General features: G+C 41.9%; 4 protein-coding genes across 15 annotated transcripts; 2 read left to right on the forward strand and 2 right to left on the reverse strand.

Moving 5' to 3' along the window:
- Nucleotides 1-199: 199 nt before the first annotated feature.
- LOC113580513 (uncharacterized) lies at nucleotides 200-3,926 on the forward strand. Its single transcript, XM_081715362.1, has 6 exons — nucleotides 200-316; nucleotides 478-823; nucleotides 1,221-1,931; nucleotides 2,133-2,433; nucleotides 2,845-3,234; nucleotides 3,877-3,926. The coding sequence occupies exons 2-5, from the start codon at nucleotides 533-535 to the stop codon at nucleotides 3,183-3,185; spliced, it is 1,644 nt and encodes a 547-aa protein (XP_081571488.1). The 5' UTR covers nucleotides 200-316; nucleotides 478-532; the 3' UTR covers nucleotides 3,186-3,234; nucleotides 3,877-3,926.
- Nucleotides 3,724-14,044, forward strand: cpt1b (carnitine palmitoyltransferase 1B (muscle)). 5 transcript variants are annotated; one of them, XM_081715359.1, is made up of 19 exons: nucleotides 3,724-4,060; nucleotides 4,808-4,987; nucleotides 5,083-5,222; nucleotides 5,809-5,980; nucleotides 6,127-6,228; nucleotides 6,350-6,487; nucleotides 6,590-6,679; nucleotides 6,773-6,880; nucleotides 6,972-7,056; nucleotides 7,681-7,876; nucleotides 8,340-8,525; nucleotides 8,713-8,818; nucleotides 8,938-9,054; nucleotides 9,164-9,328; nucleotides 9,487-9,621; nucleotides 9,735-9,887; nucleotides 9,988-10,101; nucleotides 11,087-11,179; nucleotides 11,266-14,044. In XM_081715359.1, the coding sequence occupies exons 2-19, from the start codon at nucleotides 4,847-4,849 to the stop codon at nucleotides 11,347-11,349; spliced, it is 2,325 nt and encodes a 774-aa protein (XP_081571485.1). In that variant the 5' UTR covers nucleotides 3,724-4,060; nucleotides 4,808-4,846; the 3' UTR covers nucleotides 11,350-14,044. The 5 variants fall into 5 exon arrangements, with proteins under 5 accessions (XP_081571485.1, XP_081571484.1, XP_026870911.3 ...); XM_081715358.1 differs by having other exon boundaries at nucleotides 3,724-4,025; XM_027015110.3 differs by having other exon boundaries at nucleotides 3,724-4,025; nucleotides 6,590-6,667.
- sephs1 (selenophosphate synthetase 1) lies at nucleotides 12,095-16,874 on the reverse strand. 3 transcript variants are annotated; one of them, XM_027015115.3, is made up of 9 exons: nucleotides 16,739-16,874; nucleotides 15,283-15,536; nucleotides 14,998-15,101; nucleotides 14,620-14,727; nucleotides 14,319-14,473; nucleotides 14,113-14,203; nucleotides 13,756-13,855; nucleotides 13,401-13,613; nucleotides 12,095-13,202 (listed from the first exon to the last, which is right to left on the reverse strand). In XM_027015115.3, the coding sequence occupies exons 2-9, from the start codon at nucleotides 15,473-15,475 to the stop codon at nucleotides 12,988-12,990; spliced, it is 1,179 nt and encodes a 392-aa protein (XP_026870916.1). In that variant the 5' UTR covers nucleotides 15,476-15,536; nucleotides 16,739-16,874; the 3' UTR covers nucleotides 12,095-12,987. The 3 variants fall into 3 exon arrangements, with proteins under 3 accessions (XP_026870916.1, XP_026870917.1, XP_035380811.1); XM_027015116.3 differs by lacking the exon at nucleotides 16,739-16,874 and adding an exon at nucleotides 16,239-16,500; XM_035524918.2 differs by lacking the exon at nucleotides 16,739-16,874 and adding an exon at nucleotides 16,217-16,500.
- A 251-nt stretch (nucleotides 16,875-17,125) lies between these two features.
- bend7 (BEN domain containing 7) lies at nucleotides 17,126-22,587 on the reverse strand. 6 transcript variants are annotated; one of them, XM_035524916.2, is made up of 9 exons: nucleotides 22,304-22,587; nucleotides 21,497-21,571; nucleotides 21,142-21,411; nucleotides 20,785-20,916; nucleotides 20,371-20,663; nucleotides 19,880-20,105; nucleotides 18,912-19,025; nucleotides 18,736-18,792; nucleotides 17,126-18,049 (listed from the first exon to the last, which is right to left on the reverse strand). In XM_035524916.2, exons 1-9 carry the CDS (start codon nucleotides 22,365-22,367, stop codon nucleotides 17,841-17,843), a joined length of 1,440 nt encoding a protein of 479 aa, XP_035380809.2. In that variant the 5' UTR covers nucleotides 22,368-22,587; the 3' UTR covers nucleotides 17,126-17,840. The 6 variants fall into 6 exon arrangements, with proteins under 6 accessions (XP_035380809.2, XP_081571490.1, XP_081571489.1 ...); XM_081715364.1 differs by lacking the exon at nucleotides 21,497-21,571; XM_081715363.1 differs by having other exon boundaries at nucleotides 21,142-21,571.
- Nucleotides 22,588-22,669: the final 82 nt, after the last annotated feature.

Consider the following 22,669-nt stretch of genomic DNA (forward strand, 5'->3'; position numbering starts at 1 on the left):
TCTAAACCAAACAGCTCATTAGAATGAAATCAAATTTACATCAGCATAAAAGTTGTCTGCAAATACAATCAGTATGATCTTTCCGAACATTACAGACTTGATTGTGGTGATTCAGCATGGCTGTGTTGCATCCTGTTTCAGTCCAGTGCTGTGGGGCTCTGGACAAACTAAAATAGCTCTGCTCTGCCTGCTTAAGCTTCACAGCAGACCAACTCCAGAGTCAGCTGCCTCTGCTACATGGAGAGAAGCCTTCAAAATCAACAGGCCTGCTTTGAAAAAGACCAGGGACTGGACTGATCTACTACCCGGAAACAGAGTAAGGTGATCTGTGCTTGTGGGTTCAGAGCAATAGCAAGGCTTAGGGTTTATTGACTTTGAGTTGGTGTGACAGACAAGCACATCTTACCGTGACTAATTAGGTTAGAAATCCCTTTTTTTTTTTCACTTACCATCCTTTTTGTTCATTGTTTGAACCAGAAGAAAATATCCACTCCTGAAAAGGGAAAAAAACATTAAACCCTACTCTGGAAGTATGGATAGTATCTGGCAGTCAATCTCAGCACTGTTTCTGTATCTGAGCTCATGGGTAGAGCATGGCTTTTGCCTTATTCAGTACAGTTTAGGGTTCAAGGATGCATTAACAAGGGTTAAAAGGAGACTGAGCAAGCTTGGAGTGTGGGGTCACTCTAATGCTAACACAGTGAGAAGTGAGTCTAATGGCAGTCAATCAGAGATGTGGAAAATGGATCTGGAATCCAGGACTTATCATTACCATGGCAATGGACCAATGGTTGCCGTGCAGACCAGCACACACATGTTCTATGTGAGTCTCTTCACAAACGCACAAATTTACAATATCACTTTTCCGCATCAATACACATCGTATACATATCTAAATATTGCTATTTTGCATGCAGTCTTTACCAAATATTTTATCTACATTTTATCTTTATTCAATTCCCTTACATTATGTGTGTTCTTCTCCCATCCTGGGGGAGAAGAGTTTGGCATAGTTTGGTAATTTCCTTCTTTCATCAGTTAATTAACAGGATTAGTAGGACTTTGGCCCCACTAGTATTAGAGTTTAGCATTTTTGGACTACTTCAAATTTACATCCTTTTTCTGTAAAATTAAGAACTTGTATTGTAAATTAGACACATACATCAAAAAGATGTTGCTCTAGTTAGTGTTCATGTATTTCATATTTCTTCTCATGACAGGCTGATCTGGAGAGGCTGGCTGAATGTAGTGAATACTTCAGGGCTCTGTCTCATTCCAGCATGAAAGAAACAGCAGATCATCTAGTGAATCTGGCACACGTGCCCTCCAGAGTGTTCCACAGCCTCTTGCAGTTCTGCTTCCTACAGAACTTTTCAGTTCCAGAGAACCTCCTAGAGGAGCACTTGCGTGTGAGCATGTATCTGCTGATCCCAGGCTTCACCGGTCACCTGCTGGCAGCTGTCTCTGAGGCCCTCACAGAGCACACATACCTGGCTTACCTACAGCTGGCCGAAGAGCTGTGCAGTGTTGAGCTGCAGGAGACCGTGCTTGCCTTCCTGAGCACACATCTTTTGGAGCTCCCTCACCTGAGCAGGAACTTGGACCTCTGTCTGCAGCAGCATGTCCTCCACATCCGGTCACAGGGCACACCACAGCTCTGCTGCCTGAGGAAAGAGAACCTGAACAAGCAGGAAACAGAAGCTGCAAGGAAGCTTTTTAGACTGGATGAGGATGATGGAAAATGGACATGTATTACAGGTCTGCCCTTCAGTGCAGATAAGTGGTGCTTCACCACAGCAGTTCTGTTTAACTACCTCTACTTAATAGGGGGGTACAGTTACCGTGTGAAAAGAGGATATGAATTCAAGATGGCCTCCTTCCGTTACAATCCCTTAACAAATAAATGGGTATCAATTGCCCCTCTCATCAAGGTAAGGACTTATATTATAACCATGTGAATTTTATCATAGTAAAGGGTTTCTCAGTCATCTGTATAAACTCTTTGAAAGCTGCACACAAATATAAACTTTAAAAGTAACCACATTTTTGATCTTTTCATAATTTTTAGATAACTACAAGCTTCACAATTACTCACTGAGAGGAGTGTGGTGTCTATGCTTGGCTTCCCTTAGCACCGGCGCCACTTCAGTACGGCAGTGTGTGGGGGGTGTATCTATGCTGTGGGGGGCTGGTACCTGGACTCACTGGTTACCCCGGACTCCAGCACAGGCATGTATATGGCAGTGGAGAAGTACAACCCATGGGAGGACTCCTGGACCTTTGTCTCCTCCCTTCCTCTCTCAGACCTCCAATTCACCCTTTCCCTCTCCCATGACTCCCCTCTTACAACCAGCCTAGGGACCTGCCTCTATGTCCTGGGGAACATCCAGAAGACTGGGGAAAAACTTGTGTTACGTTATGACACCACACAAGGTGTGTAGCAGATTTACTCTCTACAAATTTTCTGAGCACTTTGGTTATGTATAACCCATTTTTTGAATATGTTTTATTGGATATGTGATGATTGTATTTTATGTGAAAATTGTTATGGTTTATTCAAAGATGGATTTTATTGTGAAGTTGTGGTTGTGGGAAAAAAAAAAAGTATAACCCATTTTTTCTGTTTAGTTTTAGAATATGTATAACCCCCAGGTGTGAAGATAAGTTTGCATGCAGTTCATAAACAGCATTCAAGCAGTATCTTTCCTCATAAAGACTTCTTCTTCTTCTTCTTCTTCTTCTTCTTCTTCTTCTTCTCGCTCTCTCTCTCTCTCTCTCTCTCTCTCTCTCTCTCTCTCTCTCTCTCTCTCTCTCTCTCTCTCTCTTTCTGACACTCTTTCTCAGACTGCTGGAGCGAGTTACTCCCCACCCTCACTCGCATTGATGCTGATATCCCCAGCCTCCACTTCCTCGGTGCCACTGACAGGTTGGTCGTGATTGGTGGGAACAATGTTGAAACTGTAGCAACATCCTTCTGTGTGGACACTCTGCAGTGGGGTCAGATCAGAAGCATGCAGAAGACCAATCTGATAGGTCAAGGCACAGTGCTCAACGATGATGTTTACATGTCTGGAAGTCAGCAGGGCTCAATTTTTCGGTTAAACCTCCATTCTCTGACTCTCTGTCCCCTCCCCTCTCTCCCTGTCCCCACCTGCTATGAGAGCTTTTTCCACCTCATTTTCTGAAGCATGCACAAGGCCAGGACATAGGTGCGCACAGCAAGGATGTAATTTGGTAAATATTTTCTGAATGTGACTGCTCTGAGAACATCTGCTGAAAGCAAAATGTATTATTAGCACAGTCTCATCTGTTCACTACTCTTTGTTGATGATTAGAGTTGCAGAAATTAGTAAATGATTATATAACAATTAAAAACTGTTAATTAAATACTTTTTTTTAATTCATTGTCCATGTGAAACTGCATTTTACAAACTTCACTTTCGAGTCATTTGGCAAAAACAACCATGAGCATCATAATGACAATGGTTCTATTACATAGCCACATTACATACAGGCTTCCTTACAAGCCTAATTCCGCATAGCCGAAGAAACATAGAAAATCTTCCTTACATGCACCCAGACTCCTACAAGCTCACCTTCCTGTGATCAGCAATATTAGTTGCATTGTGCTATTTGAAGCAATATTTTAAAGATTTGTACCGCTTGTGTATCCGGAGCCAAAGAGGTGTCCAGTTACAAATATACACCCCCCACCCCCCACACATAGACACACATACACACACACAGAGGGGGTTGTAAAGCAAGAAAAAAGTGAACAAAACAGAAGCGAAGAAAGCTAGAGTAGCTAGTCACAGTATCTAGAAGAAAAGAGTAAGAGAGTGTTAAGGTTGGGCCTGAGACAATTTTCTTCCATAGGACACTTGAGCAGAGTCGTTTGAAGGACACCAGAGTCACACTGAGGTCCACAGCTACCTTCTCCACAGGGAGTTCCTGAGTGAAGCCTGGACCAGATTACTTTCTCTATTTCACTACACCTGCAAATCGTCAAGCTACTTTAAGAAAAGGTTGGCTTACCTATAAAGTTTAAACCGATCGTTCAGTAAGTTCCACACAGATTCAGATATTTTAAGAATGCTTTTTCTTCTGTATATGTTAATATATTTGATGACTTTGATAACAACATGACCATCCTTACTGGTTATATGTATATTTTTGTCAATACTGCTAGTATACGTACTAGCATATGGTGGGCTGTAACTGTTTCTAAAAATGATATGGTTAATAATATGTTCCCACCTGCAACTGGAAAATAACGCCCGATTGTTTTACCACATGGCATAGTCTGCTGTGTCGTGATAATTTCTATTAACACTTAATAATTAGTTTATATCTAGTGTCATAGCTCCTGTGCTAGGTTACATTATTTTGTATCGATTTATTTATTTCAGCAACTATTTTCACGTGCGCGCTGCAGGTCCACCTACAGCGCGTGCCACTATGGTAGTCTACTTCGCTATTTCGGACTGTTCAACTTTGCCCTAGTTGGTGTCCCTCCAGTCACATGACATGGAAAAAGAAATTCAGTATTCACAAACGTGAACTGTGATGACAACATTACCTCTCTTAACCTTTGAGGGGTAAACCTTTGTCAGGTCCAAAGAGTGGTCCGTGCGAAAAACGCTCATTTTAACGCAGAATTGTTGCACTCGCACGTAACTTATGGTGGGCTTAACACAAAACGATCGGTAACAAAATGTGGTTTTCTCTAAAATACCGTCATGGTATTTTACATTTTTTTCATGATTGTGCGCACTGTGGTGTAACCTAACACGTCTTTTCTATCTAGCGTTCATTCCTTTGGCACGCCGCTCTTTCAGCGTCTGCAATGGCAGAGGCGCACCAGGCGGTGGGCTTCCAGTTCACCGTCACACCGGACGGTATCAACTTTCATCTAAGCCGTGAGGTGCTCAAACATATATACCTATCCGGAGTAACATCATGGAGAAAACGCGCCATTCAATTTAAAGTGAGTAACCGGTCACAGTAATCTGGAATATTATTGGTGTAACGGAATTCTTGTTGTTAATCGTGTTAATCGTTTTAATTCTTGTGTTTGAGCAGAATGGCATCCTAACAGGAGTCTATCCCGCTAGTCCCTCCAGCTGGTTGTTTGTGGTTATTGCGATAATGAGCTCCATTTATGCAAGGCTAGACCCGTCCCTGGGTATGATTGACAGCATCAGGAAAATGTTACCTGTGAGGTTTGTAAATTAGTATCACAAACATAGAAGTAAACCTTTTACATTAATAATTACCGATTTGTAAGTGTAGTATAAATTTCCACGTATTCTCAATGCTTAAATCTTATAGATTTTGTGTCTTATTTACCTATTTATTGCTAATAAAATCAAACCAGTGACAGCTTTTAATATTGTTTTTGCTGTTGACAGTAGATTGTTAAATGTAGAACATTTTATGATTTTATAAGTTGAGGTGGAAACTTTGCACCAAATGCCTTGTTTGAATGTTGTAGAAAATTCAGTAGATATTTTTTATGGTATTATGATTAATCCTCATATGTTAATTTTCAATAGTCTAATACAATTGGGGCCACATTGGATTGCCCTTTTAAGTTTAGAATATTATGTATAGATGCTTATCTGGGATTTCTGATATGATTAGAAGCAATACTAGACCTACATCCTTCATATTTGTAAGAAGATTTATAAGGATCCATGATGGCTGCATATCTGAGTCTACACAAACTTTACATTCAAGATATTTCAAACTGCCCTTCAAAACCTTAGTTCTAATTGTTTACTAACATTGTTTTGTTGTTGTTTGTAGCGATTACCTCACTTCTCAGTCTCAGACGGTGCTGAGTGCTATCCTGTTTGCCACAGGCCTGTGGTGGTCCCTGATTCTGCTGCTGCGCTTCACTCTTAAAGTTCTGCTCTCCTACCATGGCTGGATCTTCGAGCCCCATGGCAAAATGAGCTCCTCCACCAGGCTCTGGATGGTAGTGCACCGAAATAGTCAGGCATAATAAGTCTAGTGAGGGAAAATAGTCTTTATTTTCATTAGGTGAAGGCAGATTTTGCTCTGGCCTTCATTGGTTGAAGTCAGGTTTTGCAGAGCCGAGTGTGAGCATGTTTTCTGTTTTAGAGTCTGGTGAAGATGTTTTCAGGTCGTCGGCCTTTGCTCTACAGTTTCCAGGCCTCTTTACCTAGATTGCCTGTGCCAAGCATTGATGACACCATCTGCAGGGTGAGAGCCTTCTTATGTCGGAGTCAGGCACAGGAAACAACATTCCTATAGTTAGTACATTTTGTAAAGGTGTTACAAGCAAGGCCACATATCTCAGTCTGTCTCACACTTTCTTCCTCAGTATCTTGAGTCAGTGCGCCCCCTACTGGATTATGACCAATATAAAAATATGGAAATTGTAGCCAATGAGTTCAAAAAGGACCAAGCCCCCAGGTTGCAAAAATATCTTTGGCTGAAATCCTGGTGGGCCAGTAACTATGTAAGTAAATGTAAATGTTCATTCTTCTTAAAATACTTTTAAAAAGTCAAATGAGTGTGGGTAGAAATACAAATTATTAACTTTGACTGTGTCTATGGGAAGGTGAGTGACTGGTGGGAGGAGTACATCTACCTGAGGGGGCGGAGCCCCATCATGGTCAACAGCAACTTCTACACTATGGTTAGGACAAGGGCAGTAAACCCGTAATTCATCACTTGCACTTGGTCATCAGGTATAACAAGCAATGAGCTACATCAGCTAACGGCTCACTTCTGCGTCTCTCAGGATCTGCTGTACATGATCCCCACCCACAGACAGGCAGCACGGGCAGGTAACGTTGTCCACGCCCTCCTGCAGTACCGTCGTAAGCTAGAGCGAGGAGAACACATCCCGGTACTCACAAACGCCCACAGAGCCACAGCTAATACTTGCCCCAGTGCAGTGTGCACGTCTGTGTTTACCCGACTCTCTGTTGCCCCCATAGATGAGAGCTCTGGGGGTTGTGCCCATGTGCTCTTCTCAGTATGAGAGAATGTTCAACACCGCACGAATTCCTGGCATTGAAACAGGTAAAGATTAGACGTAGTGCCACCACTACATCCAAGAGGTAAAGAGTGAACTCTGATCCTGCAATCAGGAGCTCTGTTTATGTGCTTTACTGGCATTTAAAACAGGCAAACAACAGGATCCAAGCACAATAATTATAATAGGCAACCCTAACAAAAATATAATAAAAATATAATAGGCAGCAATAAAAAAAATTTAAAAAATGGATATTTTGGGCAGAGGTCCTTCTGTAAAAGTGCTTATGTATTTGTTATTTATGTGAAAGGAGCCTTCCTGTCATGAGCATATATGATTTTGATACTTTTTACATATGGGAACGTCATGCAGAATTGCTTACTAGAGACAACTAACAGAATTAAACAATCAGTACTACATCAGCCGTTTCATTCACATTATCAGTCATAACTGGTAAAATTTTACAGTATTTATTAATTTATTTATTAAATAAATACTGAACACACAAGTTTCTGATAATGTGATGCGCAGGTGAAGCATTTTAGAAAGTGAGGATATGGAAGTGTCTGGGCACATTTTCTTAAATCATTCACGTAATCTCTTCTGGTCTTTTCTGAAATACTTCTGTCTTGGCAAACTACAGATGCTGAATACCTTTTTTTTGTCTTCAGACTGTGTCCAGCACATGAGGAATAGGAAGCACTTGGTTGTGTACCACCGAGGGCGTTTCTTCAAGCTGTGGCTGTACTACGGGGGACGGCACCTCTTGCCTTCAGAGCTGGAGCAGCAGTTCCAGTGCATTCTCAGCGATACCTCAGAGCCCCAACCTGGAGAACTCAAACTAGCCTCGCTCACAGCTGGAAACAGGTGTCCACAGTGCACAAGCATGTGCACTACCCACACACCCACTCTGTACTCACATATTCATTCTCATTTATAGTGCACTACTACTTTACCTGGAAATTTGGATAGAAATAGCTTGATGCTAGTCATATGATTGAACCTGTTCTGACAAGGGTCATAGAAAATTACCAGTGTTGCCCTGTGCACTACAGAAAAGTAAGATATAGACTAGTGTGAGGCTTTAGCTTGCTTCTCTGCTTCATTTTGTGCTAAATTCCTTTGGAATATTCCTTTATGTTTTAGGAAAAGTCTCCTTAGTATACCTTTCTGTTGTCTAACCATAAATTCCTGTTCCTTATAGATCGTTCCAACAAACAAAATGCTTTTTGACTGTAAAATCGCTTACAAAACTGATTGTTTCTTTACACTTGATAGGTTAAGAATAAAGTTTATAATCATAGAACATACCTGTGTCACACACTGTTAGAGTTCCCTGGGCTAAAGCACGGCAAAAGTACTTCAGTGAGGGAGTGAACAAGACATCTCTAGATGCCATAGAAACAGCTGCCTTTTTCCTCACCCTGGATGATGAGGCTCATGGATATGACCCTGACAGGGCAGAGTCTATGGACCTCTATGCCAAGTCTCTTCTGCACGGAAAGTGTTTCGACAGGTAAGCAGTGGTGTGCTGCTTTGCTTTCTTGCCATAGAAGCAGAGTTATTAGGAGCAGAATTATTGTATTGTTTAACAGGCTACCTACAGTGCATGCAGTCAGAGGTATTTGCATGCAACACTGCGCATCTTTCATACTGTGTAAATGAGGTATGCAAAGTCCCTTGTTGCTTCACTCTGTTCTCAGGTGGTTTGATAAATCCTTCACTCTGGTTGTCTACAAGAACGGTAAAATAGGGGTGAATGCTGAGCATTCTTGGGCTGATGCCCCCATCATTGGACATATGTGGGAGGTAATGATGACAGCATGGCTGCGAAAATCATATATCACAAAAATCAAAATATCACCTGTTGCTAACAGCTGATTTAAAAGCAAACAAACAAATAAACAAACAAACTGTTCTATGCTCAGGACATTTTAGCTACAGATTACTTCCGCTTGGGTTACACTGAGGAGGGACATTGTAAAGGTGACATCAACAAAGGCCTGGCTCCGCCCAGCAGGCTGCAGTGGGACATTCCAAAAGCGGTATGACTTTGCGGCACAGTAGCAGACGTGTACTAAAAGAGAAGGGGAGGACAAAAGTGCTTCAGCAGGACTTGCTTTAGTTTGCTGCATTATTCTCTCATTCTCCTAGTGCCAGGAGGTTATCGAGCATTCCTACCTGATAGCAAAAGATCTGGCTGATGATGTGGACTTCCATGGCTGTGTGTTTGAGGAATTTGGGAAAGGGCTGATCAAGAAGTGCAGAACAAGCCCTGATGCTTTTATTCAGTTAGCACTACAGCTTGCTCACTACAGGGTATGCCAAAAATGCACACACACACATACGCACACACACACACACACACACACACACACACACACACACACACACACACACACACACACACGCATACATTACTGAAGACCTCTGTATTAGTATTCACTGCTTTGTTGCTGTTTATGTATTTGGATTAGGACAAAGGTGAGTTTTGCCTGACATATGAAGCCTCAATGACCCGCATGTTCCGGGAGGGGCGGACAGAGACAGTACGCTCCTGCACCATTGAGTCTACAGCCTTCGTCCAAGCCATGGAGGACACGGCCTACACGGTAACAGCAGGACTGCGGGCTGGAAGGCTTACTGCATTTTGCCCTGCTCCAGAAAGCCATTTATGGCACTGACATCTACACTAGCAATCTGCTTTGTGCTGTTCTGTGCACAGAGCGAGCAGCGGCTGGCACTATTCCGGAAGGCAGCGGAGAAACACCAGAACATGTACCGTCTGGCCATGACTGGCGCTGGCATCGACCGCCATCTCTTCTGCCTCTACATTGTCTCTAAACTCCTGGACATAGAATCCCCCTTCCTCAATCAAGTATACAGGGCAAAAATGACATAGGCATAATTGACACATCTCGCTGTGTTTAGACATCAAACTGAAATAGCTGAAGGCTAAACAATAATTTGCCCTCCAGGTTCTTTCGGAGCCCTGGCGTCTCTCCACCAGTCAGACCCCACAGCAGCAGCTCAACCTGGTTGACATTCAGAAATTCCCCAAATATGTGGGAGCAGGAGGAGGCTTTGGCCCGGTGAGGATGCACGAACCCTGCCCATAACCCTGCTCATAACCCTGCCCATAACCCTGCTCATAACCCTGCCCATAACCCTGCCCATAACCCTGCTCATAACCCTGCTCATAACCCTGCTCATAATCCTGCCCATAACCCTGCCCATAACCCTGCTCATAACCCTGCTCATAACCCTGCCCATAACCCTGCTCATAACCCTGCTCATAACCCTGCTCATAACCCTGCCCATAACCCTGCTCATAATCCTGCTCATAACCCTGCTCATAACCCTGCCCATAACCCTGCTCATAATCCTGCCCATAACCCTGCTCATAACCCTGCCCATAACCCTGCTCATAACCCTGCTCATAACCCTACTCATAACCCTGCTCATAACCCTGCCCATAACCCTGGTCATAACCCTGCCCATAACCCTGCCCATAACCCTACTCATAACCCTGCTCATAACCCTGCCCATAACCCTGCTCATAACCCTGCCCATAACCCTGCTCATAACCCTACTCATAACCCTGCCCATAACCCTGCTCATAATCCTGCTCATAACCCTGCTCATAACCCTGCCCATAACCCTGCTCATAACCCTGCTCATAACCCTGCCCATAACCCTGCTCATAACCCTACTCATAACCCTGCCCATAACCCTGCTCATAACCCTGCCCATAACCCTGCTCATAACCCTGCCCATAACCCTGCTCATAATCCTGCTCATAACCCTGCTCATAACCCTGCCCATAACCCTGCTCATAACCCTGCCCATAACCCTGCTCATAACCCTACTCATAACCCTGCCCATAACCCTGCACACTGCTAGTACGAAACAGGCCATCAGTACTCTAGCATTCTTGTTTGTGATCACCATGTTAAACATTGCTGTTTTGTAGTCATTAATTTTCAGTCCTGAACTATGTCTTACATGTTTGTTATGAATTTGGAATGGCTTGTTCTTATTTAGAATCCTCATTTTGTTCTAAATGGGTGCTTGCAGGTTGCAGATGATGGCTATGGTGTTTCTTATATTATTGTTGGGGAGAATCTCATCACATTCCACGTCTCCAGCAAGTATTCGTGCCTGGAAACGGTAAGAGAAAAGAACCACTGGAGCCCTAATATCGATAGCTGAGCAAATTTGTGCTAATGGGCCAAGATGACTCTCTCTGTCTCCAGGACTCCCATCGCTTTGGCCAGAACATCAGGCAGGCCATGCTGGACATTAGAGAACTGTTCAGCCTGAAGGAGAAGGCCCTGTAACTCACACTGGCTAAGTAACTTACCCTGTAACCCTGTAACTGACACTGGCATCACAAGACACTCACTCACAGACACAGATGCTCCAGAATGTTCCATTCCCATATCATAACTGAGCATGAAAAAGAGAATCTGTCTAAACAAACTGCACAGTTGTTATAGACATTTTAAAAATAATCTATTTAAACTATTTAAAAAAAAAAATTCTGTTCATTCAAGCAAATAAAGATAGATTATTTTGATGAAAATATCAAAGGCAGTACGCTTTCATCCCAATTAGATGCCTTTTTCTGTAAATAATATAATATACTGGTATAGTAGCATTTGTACACTAGAATTGTACTAAATATCAGTTATATAAGCATGACTATTTAATGTCTGCAAATTGGACAGGTGTCAAGATAGTGTATTGAAACTTATTCCATTAAATTATTTATCTATTTATTTTTTCTATAGAGCACTTAAAATCATTTAATCCTGCACTGTATCAAGTAACCTTTTTGTCAAAGGGTGAGACATTGTTCAACTAGACCTCCATTTTCATTTAAAGTCACACCTGCTTTTATTTATATATATAATGACTAAGTACCATTTCCTTAAATCTTAGAAGAGCACTCAAAAATGTTAGTTGTCAAGGGGAAGTGAGATAAGGCAGCTGTTTGTAGGATATCTCTCCTCAGCTCTTGGCAGGCAAACACTACTATGGATCCTTTCAGCGACCAAACAAAAACACGTCTTTTCCAAGAAATTAAAAAAAGATTAGATTTATTCAGGGCCATAAATGCATATGTCACCATTAGATAGAGAGACAGAGAGAAAAAAATATATATCATAGGGTCTTTATAGAGAATATAAAAACTTAACTCTATCACAGAAGAATCTAATGACATCTATATTAAACAGTGAATATCATACAATATATAAACTGCATCTCTGCTGTTTACATTCTCTGACAAAAGGTCAACACACTGCCATTTAAGGTAGACATGGTACACTTTAAAGATGTAACACTTTAAAGAACCTTGGGCTTGACTAGTCTTACAGAATTACTTTTCATTCATTCAGACCATTCAAAACAAGGGACACTTTATTTGATTAGTTCAAGGGAGTATAATACAAAAGTAAAGAAAAAACCCTATATACTCATTCTCTTCATCAGTTCATCTTTAGCTACTGTTCAAGGCATTGGTTACAGTCCAAACTACTGCTAGAATTTGCACACTGATCAGAATATATCGCTACAATGTATGAAAACACTGGCGATTCTTATGTCATGGGGTATGTATATAGGTGCAAGTGGGCAGGTGTGAGAGCACAACTCACATTGAAGAAGAGCAGGAAAGATTCAACATCGAATCAGCAGTATGAGACCAACATCATACTCTTCATTCACTGCAGAAGCCGCCTTACAAATAGGTGCTTCTGTAGCTGCTTTTAACAAGAAACTATCTACACAAAAAGCCATGGAGTTTTCTATCATTTTCTGCCCATTGTTTTATTGTTTTCCTTTTTGTCTTAAGCATGTCCATGTAGTATGTGCCATAAGGCAGTGGTGGGCAGGTGGTTTGTGTGCATCTACTCTGTGGTGGTGCTAGAGTAAGCTAACTGTTCAGGTCAGGAACTGGGGTCGTGGGGTCTGGTTTAGGACGTCGTTCCTGGTGTGGTGTTGACGTTCTGCGTAGCCACCTGCGGGGCAACCTCGATGATGCGTGGCTTGTCAATGATGCGAGCCGTGCGGTTGCCCTTCTCCACGATGCCGATGATCCATGCCTGGTGGCCCTCGCCGTATTTAGGGGACTTGATCTCAGCGCAAAATCGTGCAGCTTGCTCCCGTGGAAGACAGATGAGCAAGCCTCCTGCAGGGGGTGCCAAAGAATGACAGAAATCAGAGTGTGACAGCACAGATTAATGCTTCTACAATCACAAGAACATTTGAAGGTATCTCTGTGTTTCTACAAACAGTATTTAAAATAGCCCAGCCCTGCACCCTTAAAAAGGGAACACAAGCAGCTCAACAGGCAGAACAAGACACCAGGTCACTTGTCATCCCTCACCTGAGGTCTCTGGGCAGGTGCCGTGCATGAGGCCGAACATGTTTCCACAGGCTTTGCTCACAGCAGCCATCTTGGCGAGGACAGGCAGGTTGTGAATGACGAAAGAGACCTCACTTCGCTGCTGCCGGGCGAGGTTCTGAGCATGCCCCAAGATCCCGAAACCCGTGATGTCAGTGGCAGCGTGTGCATTAAATGTGTGCATCAGACCCGCCGCTAGGGACAGAGTGACAACACGAGAAGGATTAGCAATGTGTGTGTGTGTGTGTGTGTGTGTACGTACACACACACACACACACACACGTGCAGTGTGTGGATCATGTGCCTACATTAGTATTTGTGAGGGGCCTATACTAACCTGTTCTGTTGAGTCTGGCCATGTTTAGCATGGCCTCTTGATAAGCTAGCTCCACATCCTCCTGGGTTACTACTAACTTAATCTTGTTCCATTTCTCTGGCTGAAAGGAAAACAGAAAAAAAAACAAAAAAAAAAACACCACTCAAATTTTAATCTGTATTTCTTTTTCCTGTATTTATGAATAGTATGGTGTACTGAAGCCATTATCTGAAGGCCATCAAAAGATACCAAGTAAAAAACAGATTTTTACATGAAGAAAATTAAACTTTGATGCTGATTATGAATGTAATTACTTGTGATGCAGTATTGTCTTATATCGTATCATGGCCCTAATCACTATAAGGGGAAAAGACTCACAATGTCCAGCCACTGGTGCACTGCTACAGCCACCTGAGTGCCCAGAGGTTTGGTAAGAACCAGGACATCACCTGGAACTGCGTTATCTGGCCTTTAGCACACAAAGGAAATATAAAAACAAATGATTAAAAACAGATGTATTGATAGCAAAACATTACATGATGAGAAAGACAAATTAGTTAGAGAGAGAAAGGTAGAGGACTCACATAATGAACTCATTTGGTTGGCACACAGTTGTAGCCACACCCCCAAGGACTATCCATGGGTTAAGCACAGTCTGACCACCAGTCACTGAGGTTCCAGCTTCTTCAGATGCATCCTTAAAACCCTGGATAATCAGCGGCATTACCTTGTCTCGCTCCTACAATCAATGAAGCACACACACACAGGTCATTTATGCCAGGTACATTTCACGGTATGTGTTAAAGCTTGTCTGAATTTACTGTAGGCAGAGGATCTTTATTCTCACACATTCACAGGAGTGTCTCAATCTCTTTCATGCCTCACCTTTTCTGAGAGTTTGTTACTAACACCCAACAGCATCAACATATTATCACACTCAGTCACTCCCATAGCATATAGGTCACTCAAGACGTTGGCACATGCGATTCTGCCCTAGAGAGGGAATGACATTAATTAATCATTAAAGAATCATTTGTATTTTGTTAATTGATCAGTAGGCTAATAGTGCAAGTAAGTCAGGTTACATGAAAACAGGAAATCAATGTAATGGCAATAGCAGAAAAGTATATTATTTAACTGGTAAATTCTGACAAATTATCAGGGTGAAGCCATATCCACCTCAATTCAATTAATACAACACTGCCTAAATAACATTTTATCAGTGAGATATGACACTATGTATAGTTTTTCAATCATATTTACCATCATATATGGGTCATCTACTATAGGGTAAATGTAGTCTGTTGTCTGCACTAATGAAAGTCCCCCATGTCTCAGGGGAATTACACAGGTGTCCATGCCAATGCCTGCCAAACAAACACACAAACACACCCACACCTTACATAAATACCACACTTTATCTATGTGTATTTTGACATAACCAACTTCAAATAAGACTAGTCTGTAGTGCAAACACGTATTCATCCTGTGATTTCAGACAGCATGCTGCGACTATGAATGAGTAGTGTGTAGCTATACATTACAAACCCAGTCTGGGCATAACTGCTCCAAGGAACTGCTCATCTTCCTGATAATGATTCTCCTGCAAAGACTCCAGAAGTTTCTGAAGCACATCCTGAGGCACTTTGCAGCCAGTGCCCTTGAGCTCTGTGAAGCGTGTCAGCCTGAAGTTTTTATCCAGCTCATAACTCTCTGGATTAAAAGCCTCCCGCACTGACATGACTTAGATATTACTGGAGCCAGCACCACTCAACACACCTCTTCAGTGAACAGCAGGTAGCCTGAAAGAGCAAGAGATGGCGTTGGGATTTTAAATACATGGCAGAAAATTGCACAATAATATAATTACTATAACGCAATAGTAAGAATAATGAAATAAATACACATCTGTATGTGTGCAATTTTATATTTATATATATATATATATATATATATATATATATATATATATATATATATATATATATATATATATATATATATATATGAGTGCTAATGATCTCAGGTGCATATGCATAGAGAAAGCATCCTCCCCTTTAAAACGGCGAACTTGTTTCGAGCGGCACATTGCGATGTACAGCAAGTGTTTAACGTTACTTGCCCAAAGATTACTATTAGCTAGCTGTTAACTTCAACAAGGCTGACAGCGAACGCGAAGTGTCGCAATGTGCATACACGGCATTTCACTTTCACTGTAGCGGAAGCTTATTCGGGAACAGCGAAAGTGCCCGACTGATAGCATCCCGTTGTGGTTAGGGCCTTCCATAACCTAGCAGTACAGCTAACTGCCTAGCTAGGATTGTGAGTGTCACTGACTGATCCACGAAACGGATCTCAAAAGTTTTTAACACTGTTTAGAAATGCCCATTACTACGAGCATTATGCAATTCTGGACATGTGATTATGTAAAAGTGAGTTGAGATTAACCAAAAAGAGTGGGAAGCGTCGGCGATCTACATACGTTTTCCCAACTTAAAACTCACCGTGCACCAGTGCTTGCACGCTGCCAGTGCACGGAGCCATCAGGCTAAACCACTTCTTACTGGCGCTCATGCAAGCTGATTAGACTGGCTGCTAGGCTATCTTGCTAACGTTTGCACGACTGCAGAATAACCGATTCGTCTCCCTTTTTCATACAAACGTTTGCAAGGTTAGACATGCACCAGGTTACAAACATGTGTTGCGAAATCTAAACCTCGCTGCTAAGAATGAAACACTTTTATTTGTTGTGCAGGCCGGTTGAACTGTTTATAAAATGTCGGCGGCGGAAAAAATTAACCCTTTAGGCACCCACGCCATGAGAGGTATGAAACAACACTCAAAATAACATGAAATATAAAACATTTTGTGCATTTTGCGCTGACTCGACGTATTACGACTTATAAAGAAATTGGTAAAGTAGCTCTCAACACTTATACCACTGTGGCACAGTTATATTCGTATTACATTTCCCCTTTAATTGTGCAATTCAGTTACTCCTTACCGGTTTCGCTTTAGCGGCGCCTCCTGATACAAGAAAAGGCAGTTTCCCACCGTCCAAAGCAAGGAAATCGAGTGCCCTCACAAAGTGCCTGATAAGAAATAAAATATTTTGCATAGCGTCGTTCGTCGCGAATAAAACAGCGCTCGTGATACGTGCAAAAAGGTTTAGTACAAAAGAACAAAAGCATTCCTTTTCTAATCAACTAATTACGGACACGGTCATGCTGTTGTAGACTTTCCAGTAAATAGTGTAGATCACAAAGGGTCCTCCTTTGGCGCTTTGGCGCGATTACCTCCCCTTTAAAGCACCCGAGGTATGGCAATAGAAAGTCAACAATCGTTTGTACCTTTAATTAAGCGCATCACTAACTGTTCATTACAGTAGCCTAATTATGGGCATAGGTAATAGTAGTAGTAGTTATACCTAGTTATATTACTTTGTTTGTTTGTTTTTTCATTGTGTTTTAACTAAAACTTGATTTCAATTTAAAGTCATTTAAGTGTTTATAGGACTGATACTTTGTAGGCCACATCAAATCATACCGAAAGCTGGTTTGTTTACCCCACTAACATGTTTAGCGTTAATGTCGCATGGCAATCTTTTGAAACGGTTTGGAGAATTGCTAATAATCTATCCACATATCAAAATATTTCAGATAACCTTCTTCTTGGAGAAATTTGCACTTAAGATCTTTGTTGATCTAGCACACTGTGTGAAAATGTGACAAATGCTTTGGTCATGCAGTTCTATCCAAAATACCATTACTGTTGCTTACTATAGACACTTAAAACATATTGGATCCGTTTTACCAGTACTCAGTAGACCTATGTTTATTCATTTTAAGCACAAATTAAGACCAACGACAACACCCAGATGTATGGGGTACAGTACACCACATTTGTAGAGGTGGGTGGGGAGAGGCTGGTTTTCCCTGACAGTTTTAACAATTAACATAGACAATCTGTACCTACAGTTTAACAATGAGTCAATAATTTTAAGACAGTGAGGTAAAATTCATGTTACTATGACATGGAACTTCACTCAGTTGTGCACATTACACAGACATCCTCTTACAATAGAAATTTAGCATGTGTTAATCAGCTCATAGGGTTACAGTACTGATACATTGTTTACAAAGCAAAGGGGGTAACAAATACTTTTTTGTTTTATATAATGTGTGTGTGTTTAAAATAAAACTTTGGAAAGAAGGTCCTTTTTGAATATTGTTGGAGAGGGTCCTCTTAGTATGGCATGAGATAAAGGCACACAGTCCTGTTTTCTCAACAGAGCTCCACTTGGTCTTGTGAAGCACTTGAATGAGGTTAAGGAAGTACAAACACATTACTTTATATATTTAGCTATCACGTCTACATCAATCTATGTCATTCACACAAGTTTAAAACCACCAAATGCAACAGGAAGCGTCTGTAATGAAACATAAAAATATTCTTTTAACAGTGTATCAGAGTTAGGAGGTTTCTGTTGTTAAATGTGCAAGCTCATTTAGTCCGCATTGATCATGTCATCTTGTCCTTGCTTATCAGCAAAATGCCACCATTTTATTCTGACTGATCTGCCCTTGCGTGTAGCCAAAACTGACCTTGGGCCAGTTAAAATTACTTTAAATCTTACTGTGTGCAGTCCAAACCTATTAAACTCCATGGAAAACAGGACTTCATCTGAAGAGCATCTTTTTTTCTTTTTTTTTTTTGCAAAAAACTAAGCCATCTTAAGTATTTTCCATAGCAACCTGACTTTCTGCTTGTATGCAATCCATACCTGTAACAGGAAATAAAATATATCACAATCACTGTTGCCTCTCAGGAAAAAGGTTGTAAAATTATTTTATAATTGTATAACCTCAAATCATTTATATGATTAGACAAACTATATTTTTGTGTTTTAGGCACATGGAAGTTATACAAGGAGTAATGTAATGAGCCTACACTGAGGAGATCTCTTTGGGGTAGAGGGACACGGTTGGTGTGCTTCTGTACCTGTTTTATCTGTATGTATCCTGTTGTATATCTCATCACAATCCGTAGTTGTCTCTGCTGCACGATCACACACAACCAAGCACAGGTCAGCAATGATGTACATTTTAACCATCACCTTGCCATTTGATCAGCTAGAGAGATCACAGTAGGAAAAAACAACTACATGGGTGCACAACCTCTTTTTAAGCGTCGTCGAGCCAGTTTGATCTGGTCTTGAAGGATCTGAACCCAGTCTCGTGGACCAGGAAGCTTCTCAATTCTGTTTGCCGTGCAGTACTTCTCTGTGAACACTAGACTCAAACAGAAACAGCTGTGAAATTTGTATGAAACCATCAAACTGTAAAACAATGGTTTTTTTTCTTACTTCAAGTACAACTCAGAGATGTACAATTAAATAATGATGACTGTTGGGTGCATCAATGATTGTTGTGATTGACAGCTTTGTTGAGTGGTGTGGGAGGGATAATCTACAGCTCAGTGTGGTCAAGGTTAAGAGAGATGGTAGTGGACTTTAGAAACTGAAAACCCTGCCAAGTCCTGTATCTATCCTGTGAGAGGTGGTAGACACAGAGATCTACAGTTACCTGTGGGGTTCACCTGAAGCCTAGCATGGACATGCAACACTGAGGCAATAGTATAGAACAGTACAGTTTCTCCTTTTGAGAATGCTCAGGTATTTCATTGTACGCAGCTGAATTCTATGTATGTTCTGCTCGTATCCAGCAATATCTTTTGTGCAGAAACATGCTTGGTGGGGGAGTGATGCCAGCAGCCTAGACTAAAATAACTAATCAAGATGTCTGGACAGGTCATTGTGACCAACCTAGACTTCAAGGGTTGGTAATTAAGGAGAGTATCACCACAAAACTGGCAATTCCCTCCATTCTAGAATGATCCAACCACAGCACTGAGGGGAGCAGTGCAGGACAACATTCACTTTCACTGTTATCAAACACTTTAACTTAGGGCCCCCCCTTAGCTATATATATATATATATGCATATTTCTGATACACTTAAATGTTCATCTTATACCAGAGTCAGACTGACTAAAATTTTATTCTTCTACTCCTGTTCTTTATAGATCGCCTTTATTCCTAGGCACTGTTGTGTTGTGAGTTGCCCTGTATGCTGATGCCCACCCACCTTTGATGGCTCCCACTATGTTCTGGTCCAGCCCTTTGCGGTGGTCATTCAGGCCTCTCTTTCTCTTGCCATTTGGCAGGGAGTTGGCCAGTGTGGTGTCATCGAAGAAGGCACACACCAGCTTCCTGAAGAGAAGACTGCCTGAGCGTGTGTAGTTCACTAGGATGGAATCCAACTGTGCCTTCGGGATGAACACGTCATAATCCTCCGCTAACCGCACCTCCGGCTGGGAGAGACAGACGGCTGGTATATTAATATACTTTATTAATACACAGATACAGACATACACATGCATAAACAACACATCAAAATTCACACACATCACATAAACCTCAGCTAACTGCACCTCTGGCTGAGAGTGACACATGGTGAGGACGTCAATGCATATTGTGGAAACGCTTCAATAATTATACATAAATCTACCCTGTGTGTACAAATACATAAGGAAAAAGTTTTAAAAAGCAGAAATTCAAACACACAAACTTCAATACCTCAGTGGAGTTTTGACCTCTATTTAGAGTGTAAAGAGATGATGGCGTCGTGGCACATAAGTGGGTGACCGAAAGGGAATGTTCAGGCCTCTCTCTAGACTGCATTTCTTGAGGGGATGTCTCATCAACACGTTCAGAAATAAGGGGAGGGTATGGGGGTGTGGCAGTCCTTGCAGAGGGTGGAGTTAAAGCTGTCACTTTATGAACTGCCCTCCTCTTATGAGATCTCTTCCTGGGAGCAGAGGAATAGGAGGAGCAGGTGCTGCTCACAGAGCAATGTTTCTCCTGGGAGCCTGAGTATAACATAACATGCATTGCATTCATTTAGGTAATATGTATATGTAAGTAAGCATGATGTCATAGCTTCTGGGTGTGTATAGGGGAGTGGGAGGGGTCGGGTTGTGTGCGTTATACCTCGCTGAGTCTGCATCAGTTTCCTCATTGTGCGCAACTCCAGCAGAATGGCCTGCAGAGTGCTCTTGCAGTTGCACATGCAGCAGGTGGAGCCAGTTGTCACGGTGGCAGGCACTGGGGGCAGGACCAAGTCTGAAACAGAACAGCTGCATGTCGTCATCATTCTGATGACGTCATACTTCAGTGTTGTGGTGTGAAGACACTGGTAAGTGGCTTCCGCACTTGACTGTGCGAATATGATTGTTATCTAAAATTTTCAGGTGTCTATACAGCCTCAACTATATTTTAACTTGAGAGTTAACTTGATTACTCTGGATGAATCCAGTCCAATATATTCCAGTACCTTCTGCAACCCACCTCTGCTTTTGGAGTTGTTAAGCATCTTCTGGGTTTTAGAGCGAGTGTCATATTGGGACACTGGTGGAGTTGGGCTCCAGGGGTTCTGGGGCTCTCCAGGAGCTTGGTTCTGAGACACAGGCCAGCCGAGAACCTCTTCCTGGGGTTCCTGCTTAAGGGCATCCCCTTCTCTTGTTGCCCGTTGGTACACCCGTCCTGCCTTGTCACTCAACAGCCGCATCATGCCTGTGATTTGTCTCTTAATTTCCATGCCTTCCTCACCTAGCCAGACTGAGAGAGTCAGGGTTATCACTACAGAATATTTTTGCCTGAAAAAAAAAAAAAAAAAAAATGGACCTAGCATCACGTACAATACCTTCACTCTCAGAGGCATCCAGGGGTTCGCTGTCTGTATCATTATGGTCTGCACTATCAAATTCATGACCATAATCTATGGGGAAAAAAATGTTTGTTTGTTTATTTATTTATTTATTTATTATATTTTTAAAGATTTTGATCCATGTAGCCAGGAGTGGATAAATGACGATTTTTAGTTTGGTCTACGTTTCAAACAGTTAAAAACTGAAAGTTTACTTTATTAGAAAAGTGTGAACAACGTCATAAAAACAAGCATATAACATTTTACAGAAACTAATCCTATTCGTGACGTAATTTGCCCCTTGCGCGCTCTAGATCCCTGCCTGCGTGACGCAAAGGATTTTGCGGGTGCGGGCCAGTGATCCCACGCTCTCTGCCTCTTGTTCCCGCACACCATACCACCTGTAGATAGTCTGATCATTACGGTGAAGCTAAACCATGATGTGGTCCTCCACAGAATATTTTCACTATGTAATAAAGATAAAACATGTGTTCCTTGATTTTTAATATATTTTAAAATGTCGATTTCTTATAGCTAAATTGGCTTCGACTATAAAAGAGGCATAGCAACAAGCAATATGACCAAGAGAGAACGGACCAGACGTTAACACTTGAGAAATGCGCTCATGTTCTTTGGGGCATGACAATGGGGGCATTGGACATGCAGTACAGGTGCATTCCTGAGTCTTGACGTTGCGCTGGCCATTCTCTCCCTGCCCTATTGTTTGTGGCGCTGCTTTTTGCTGACCAGAATACCGCGACGGGGAGTGTGAGTCTGCCTGGTCTACCTACTAAAACGTCTTACCTTGATCATTTATCAGTTTAAAGCTCTGCGATTTCCTGCTCCGTCTCCTCTCTGCAAACTCCATTTTAACAGAGAGAGCGCTGTAAAGCCAGAATCCGTCTGATTCGCACAGTTCATCAGCAGACAGCTGGACCGTGGTCCGTCTCTTTAATCAGTAAAAACTCATTACGCTACCAGTCCCAGCTGACAAGTCTCTCTTTTCCCATACCAAAATAGAAATCGTGTAACCCATTAAAAATGCATTTGTCTCCGGGGCACCTTAGATGATGCTTTGGTGTCCTTTCGGGGCCGCTCGTTTGTGATGTAAATAAATAAATCAGTTAATTCTTTAAAAATTCGTCACATGTAGTCCTTTGCGCCACCTGA

The sequence above is a fragment of the Electrophorus electricus genome, chromosome 6, assembly GCF_041902795.1.
Source record: "Electrophorus electricus isolate QZ-2024a chromosome 6, ASM4190279v1, whole genome shotgun sequence".
Classification (NCBI taxonomy): domain Eukaryota; kingdom Metazoa; phylum Chordata; class Actinopteri; order Gymnotiformes; family Gymnotidae; genus Electrophorus; species Electrophorus electricus.

Bases quoted from the DNA above. Each gene is read 5' to 3' on its own strand.
- sephs1 (XM_027015115.3), bottom strand. From the start codon at position 15,475: ATGTCAGTGCGGGAGGCTTTTAATCCAGAGAGTTATGAGCTGGATAAA. The intron at 14,728-14,997 runs GTAAATATGATT...TTCCCTCTCTAG, and splicing joins TAGATGACCCATATATGATG to GGCAGAATCGCATGTGCCAA. The intron at 13,614-13,755 runs GTTAGTATAGGC...CTCTGTCCCTAG, and splicing joins GGCCAGACTCAACAGAACAG to CGGCGGGTCTGATGCACACA.
- bend7 (XM_081715363.1), bottom strand. The intron at 18,793-18,911 runs GTTGTGCACCCA...GTGATCGTGCAG, and splicing joins TCGACGACGCTTAAAAAGAG to CAGAGACAACTACGGATTGT. The intron at 18,050-18,735 runs GTACAGAAGCAC...ACCTCATTCAAG, and splicing joins GATACATACAGATAAAACAG to TGCTTCACAAGACCAAGTGG.
- cpt1b (XM_081715359.1), top strand. From the start codon at position 4,847: ATGGCAGAGGCGCACCAGGCGGTGGGCTTCCAGTTCACCGTCACACCG. The intron at 7,057-7,680 runs GTAAAGATTAGA...TTTTGTCTTCAG, and splicing joins AATTCCTGGCATTGAAACAG to ACTGTGTCCAGCACATGAGG. The intron at 9,055-9,163 runs GTATGACTTTGC...TCATTCTCCTAG, and splicing joins AGTGGGACATTCCAAAAGCG to TGCCAGGAGGTTATCGAGCA.
- LOC113580513 (XM_081715362.1), top strand. From the start codon at position 533: ATGGATAGTATCTGGCAGTCAATCTCAGCACTGTTTCTGTATCTGAGC. The intron at 1,932-2,132 runs GTAAGGACTTAT...GGCTTCCCTTAG, and splicing joins CAATTGCCCCTCTCATCAAG to CACCGGCGCCACTTCAGTAC. The intron at 2,434-2,844 runs GTGTGTAGCAGA...ACTCTTTCTCAG, and splicing joins ACGTTATGACACCACACAAG to ACTGCTGGAGCGAGTTACTC.